The following is a 4822-nucleotide window of genomic DNA, read 5'->3' as shown; positions in this document are numbered from 1 at the left end:
CAATTTTCAGTTTATCTTTCCCAAGAAGTTATGAAGTTCAGAGGTCTGTGCTGTAAGATTAATACATGTGCTGAGAGCAGCTGCATTTTCAACATTCATTTTATTCTTGTTTTCCTAATCAGAAGTTTCCTTACATTTTTTTTTACTTTTTTAACATTTATTTATTTTTGAGAGACAGAAAGAGACAGAGAGAGACAGAGCATGAGCAGGGGAGGGGCAGAGAGATGGAGACACAGAATTCAAAGCAGGCTCCAGGCTCTGAGCTGTCAGCACAGAGCCTGATGAGGGCCTTGAACTCACAAACTGTGATGACCTGATCATGACCTGATCTGAGGTTAGACACTCAACCAACTGAGCCACCCAAGCACCCCTCCTTACATTTGTTTAAACACAGTTCTTAATGAAAAAAAAAAGTTTAAATATTATACTGAGATTTTAGCTGTTTTCTAGAAGATTTTTTCAGGTTTTCTAATATATCATAGTGTTATGTCTCAGAAGTGCTAACTATTTCTTCATAAAAGTGCAAAGCTTCAAAAAAAATCTGCCACAATATAGAATGTATGTCGTCAAAAAACAAAATGTACATTTAATGAATACTTCTAATGGTGCTAACAGATACAAAGATGTACAAATAGAAAGCCAAGTGTTTTTCACTAAGCATTTGAGAATAATACATTTGGCTTTGAAGACACTTGGTTATTCAGTGGAGTAGGGAAAGTATGGTTATATTTAGTTACATCATTATCCATGATTTAACCAGATATAATCAACAGCATATAGTAGCCTCAAGTATTGTTGGCTTCTAAAGTACACAACAATATAGATATAACATAATTTTGTCTAATGAGGGCTGTCTAGCATATACCAGCAAGGGTAGTTGCTATAACTCATCTAATACCTATGTCACATTAGGGAAGATGTCTCAAACTGGAAGCATCCAAATAATGAGAAGAATAATTTTTTTTACAATCATTTTAGAAAAGGTAAAATAGTGCCCCATTCAGGTGCAATATGTTTTATTTTATGAGTATTGTCATTTATCTCCATATGTTCATTAAGCTGGATGGTTTGAAGAAATGGCCAAAGTAAAAATTATTTATACCCTTGCAGAATTCTACCTTACTAAAATCTTAATGTGGGAAAATGTAATCACATGGCTCTTGTGTCAAAGAAGTTTGTGAGGGCGTTCAAACCTCTAAGGGACATAGACTGTGGTGAGGACTTTCTCGTTTTTGCAAAGTTACAGTTCAGAAATGATCGTCTATTATTATTTTTGATCAGCACAAAAGGGCACATTGCTGGATAACAAGAGGAGAGAAAAATAGTAATGTTCTCCAGACTTTGTACATTATGTCTGTAAATTATGTAAATGGTAAGGCAAGTGTTGGTCCAGTAAAAGAAAACAAAGCAGCTCACCAGTGCCAGGATTGTGTGGGTGGCCCTGGTTTCGGGAGATGGTCTTGGGCAGAGGCTGGTCCTATGGACATGCTGGACTGTCTTGCGATGTATGAAGAGAAAGTTTACCATGTACATACTGGTCCAGATCATGAGGCAAATACACAGAATATCTCGTAAGACCATACCCCCTAGAAAAGCAGCCTCCTGAAGTTTATCAGGTTCTCTCCCACTACAGTATGTCAGTGAATACACTTGTCCAACTTCACTGATGTTGTAGGGGCCCACAGCAGTTATGATGACACGGACGTAGATCAGCATGTTGATGATCCAGAAAGAAAAGAAGGCAGGAAAAAGGTACGTGGAGACTTTGGGTTTGAGCCATGCCCACCTAGAGTTGCTAGGAGTGATAATTATGGCCTGAAAAATACTCAGGAAAGACGTGGTGCAGAGGGAGACACCCCGTGTGACTCTGTAGATGTACAGCACTGCCTTACAACCAATGTCATCCAGAAAATTTCTTACCCCAAAAGCATTTATTATTTCTGGAATCACACTGGAAAGAATTGTCATGATATTAGCTAAAGTTAAATGGGTGCATATCAAATCTATAGGCTTTTTGGAGGAGGGCTGAAATAAAGTGTTGATGTTTAACATGAGTAATAATGTGTTTCCAATAAAACCAATCCCAAATTGAAAGAGAAAAAATATTCCCAAAATAGTATCACTTGAAACTATTATATTCATGGCCTCTTCTACTCTGGATAGACTCCTCAACAGCCTAAAAAGAGGCAGAAAATGATCTGTAAGCTTGATAGAAATAACAGGACTCTATGGAAAGCCCTTGAGATATGATCAATCTTGGCAGTAGGTTGTGCAAATATTCTATAAGAGTATTCAGGGGGTGCCTGGGTGGCTCAGTCGGTTGAGCGGCTGACTTCGGCTCAGGTCACGATCTCACAGTCCGTGAGTTCGAGCCCCGCGTCGGGCTCTGGGCTGATGGCTCGGAGCCTGGAGCCTGCTTCCGATTCTGTGTTTCCTTCTCTCTCTGCCCCTCCCCCATTCATGCTCTGTCTCTCTCTGTCTCAAAAATAAATAAAAATGTTAAAAAAAAATTAAAAAAAAAAAGAGTATTCAGGAAATTAAGAATTGGTTCTAGAGGCATATGTCAAGGATTATTGATGTCACTTCAGGGGAGTATTAGGTTTGAGACAAAACATGCCTTATTTATAAAAACATTACTCTAATTCTGAGAAATAAACTGACTATCCTGAAGGATAATTTTTTTATTCATGAAAAACAATATTTCAGATTTATGGAGATTTTATTTAAGTTCTGGGTATGTATTCTGAATTACATTTTATAATTTTAATGCTTTTCAATCTTCTATCATAAACAACAGAAAATTACTAATGTATTTTAATGTTTATTATTTCATTTCTACCATATTTAACCCATATTATTATCACTATATTGTTATCACCATATTGTTACACTTCTGGTGTAATTATTCACCAGAAGAACTCCATCCCTAGAGTTTCTCATGACCATCAGGCTCTGTAAATTCCTTTTTTCTGGCCCTTTCAACATGCTTTCCCAAGTCCAAGACCTTTCCAATGCACATGATGAATATCAGATCAGCTCATGGGTCAGTTCATTGCATCTGCCATCTCTGTACTGAAAATTCACTTCCTGTCTTTGTTCTACCTGGAAGTCACTGCTTCTCCAGCATCTCTCTCAAGTAGTGCGATCTTTCTCTCCTCTGTCTCCTATATCACTAGTCCTGTAAGTGAGAATGTTCTCTTTGATACCAGGCATATTCAGATAATTCTCCATTACTCCAGTTTTGAAACATTTGTCATCATTCTTTGTGGAAGTAATCTACTGACCCAAGTCACTCCCCTCAGTAGCTAGTGACTCATTGTGACTGTTCCCAACTCAAATTCTGTCATGTTCTTGGAGATTTCCCATACAGATGATCAGTGCAATATTCCTAGCCTCTCACATTTGTGATCTCTCTTCCAACACTTTTACTGCCCCCAACCACATCCACTTTTTCTCCTGTTCAAATACTAGAGTTGTCATTACAAATATTGTAGACTCATTGTGTTTCTCATTCTCCTACTACCAACTATTTGCAGCTTATCTAACTCCAGTATTACTTTGACATCATCAGTGTCTGAGAAACATTGATCTCTTTACTCTCCACAACCCTCCCAGAGCCTCTCCTTCTTACCTGAACTTCCACAATCCAAGGTCATCATCACTTCTTGAAAAAATAGCTGATTCCACTGATTTATTTTTCCTACTTCATAGAACTCACCATGGAAAAATATCAACTCCTGTTAAATCTAATATTCTGTCTCATTCATGGCATCATGCTCAGATAATCAAGGCTGGAGTAAAACACAAAATATGTTAACTACACTCATGTCAAATCCTTCACTACTAAGGTCCAGTGAACTTTTATTTTCAGCAGGAATCACACTAAATTTTCTAGAGTATTCCTTGGGTATTCACTTTGTCACTCATCTTGATGACTACTTCATAACTTCTTTATTTTTAAACTGCCAACCTATCCTCTCCCAATCTCACATTCAATTGATGACAAATTGCACATTTTTAATTGAGATATAATGGACATGAAAGCTTATGTTAGTTTCAGATGTACAACATGTGACTTGATATTTTTATATACAGTTGACTCTTCAAAAGCAGATTTGAAGTCCCTGAGTGCACTTATATGTGGATTTTTAAAAGTACAATACTGTGAATGTATTTCTAGTTTTGTAAATGTATTACTAATCATTTTCTTAATAACATTTTTCTTCTCTAACTTGCTTTATCATAAGAATACAGTATATAATGCATGTATGATACAACATATGTGTTAATTGATTGTGTTATCAGTAAAGCTTCTGACCAACAGTTGGTGACTAACAGTCAAATTTAGGGGTGTCAAAATTTATATGCATATTTTCAACTGCATGGGGGTTCAGTGCCCTAATCACTATGTTGTTCAAATGTAAATTGTATTGCAAATTGATCACTACAGCAACTCTAGTTAACATTCATCATCACATATAGTTACTACTTTTTTCTTGTGATGAGAAATTTTATTTACTCTCTTAGCAACCTCAGATATACAATATATTTTTACTAACTATCATCACCCCCTTGCTGTACACTGCATCCACAGGACTTATTCTTTTATAACAGGAAGTTCATACCTTTTGTCCCCCTTCACCCATTCTACCTACCCTTCAACCCCTTTTATAGCAGCCACCAATCTGTTCTTTGTATCAATGGATCTTTTTTTATATACCACATATAAGTGAGATCACACAGTATTTGTCTTTCTTTATCTGACTTACATTAGGTTCTATTCATGTTGTCTTAAAATTTTTTTAACATTTATTCATTTTTG

The 4822-nt window shown here is 36.4% G+C and overlaps 1 protein-coding gene across 1 annotated transcript; it reads right to left on the bottom strand.

The window, feature by feature from the left end:
- Positions 1–433: 433 nt before the first annotated feature.
- On the bottom strand, positions 434–2288 carry LOC122471602 (vomeronasal type-1 receptor 4-like). Its single transcript, XM_043560437.1, has one exon. It carries the CDS (start codon positions 2140–2142, stop codon positions 1150–1152), a length of 993 nt encoding a protein of 330 aa, XP_043416372.1. The 5' UTR covers positions 2143–2288; the 3' UTR covers positions 434–1149.
- Positions 2289–4822: the final 2534 nt, after the last annotated feature.

The sequence above is a fragment of the Prionailurus bengalensis genome, chromosome A1 (genome assembly GCF_016509475.1).
Source record: "Prionailurus bengalensis isolate Pbe53 chromosome A1, Fcat_Pben_1.1_paternal_pri, whole genome shotgun sequence".
Taxonomy (NCBI): Eukaryota; Metazoa; Chordata; class Mammalia; order Carnivora; family Felidae; genus Prionailurus; species Prionailurus bengalensis.
The sequence above is the reverse complement of the archived record's forward strand: the minus strand, read 5'-3'. Positions and strand labels throughout refer to the sequence as shown.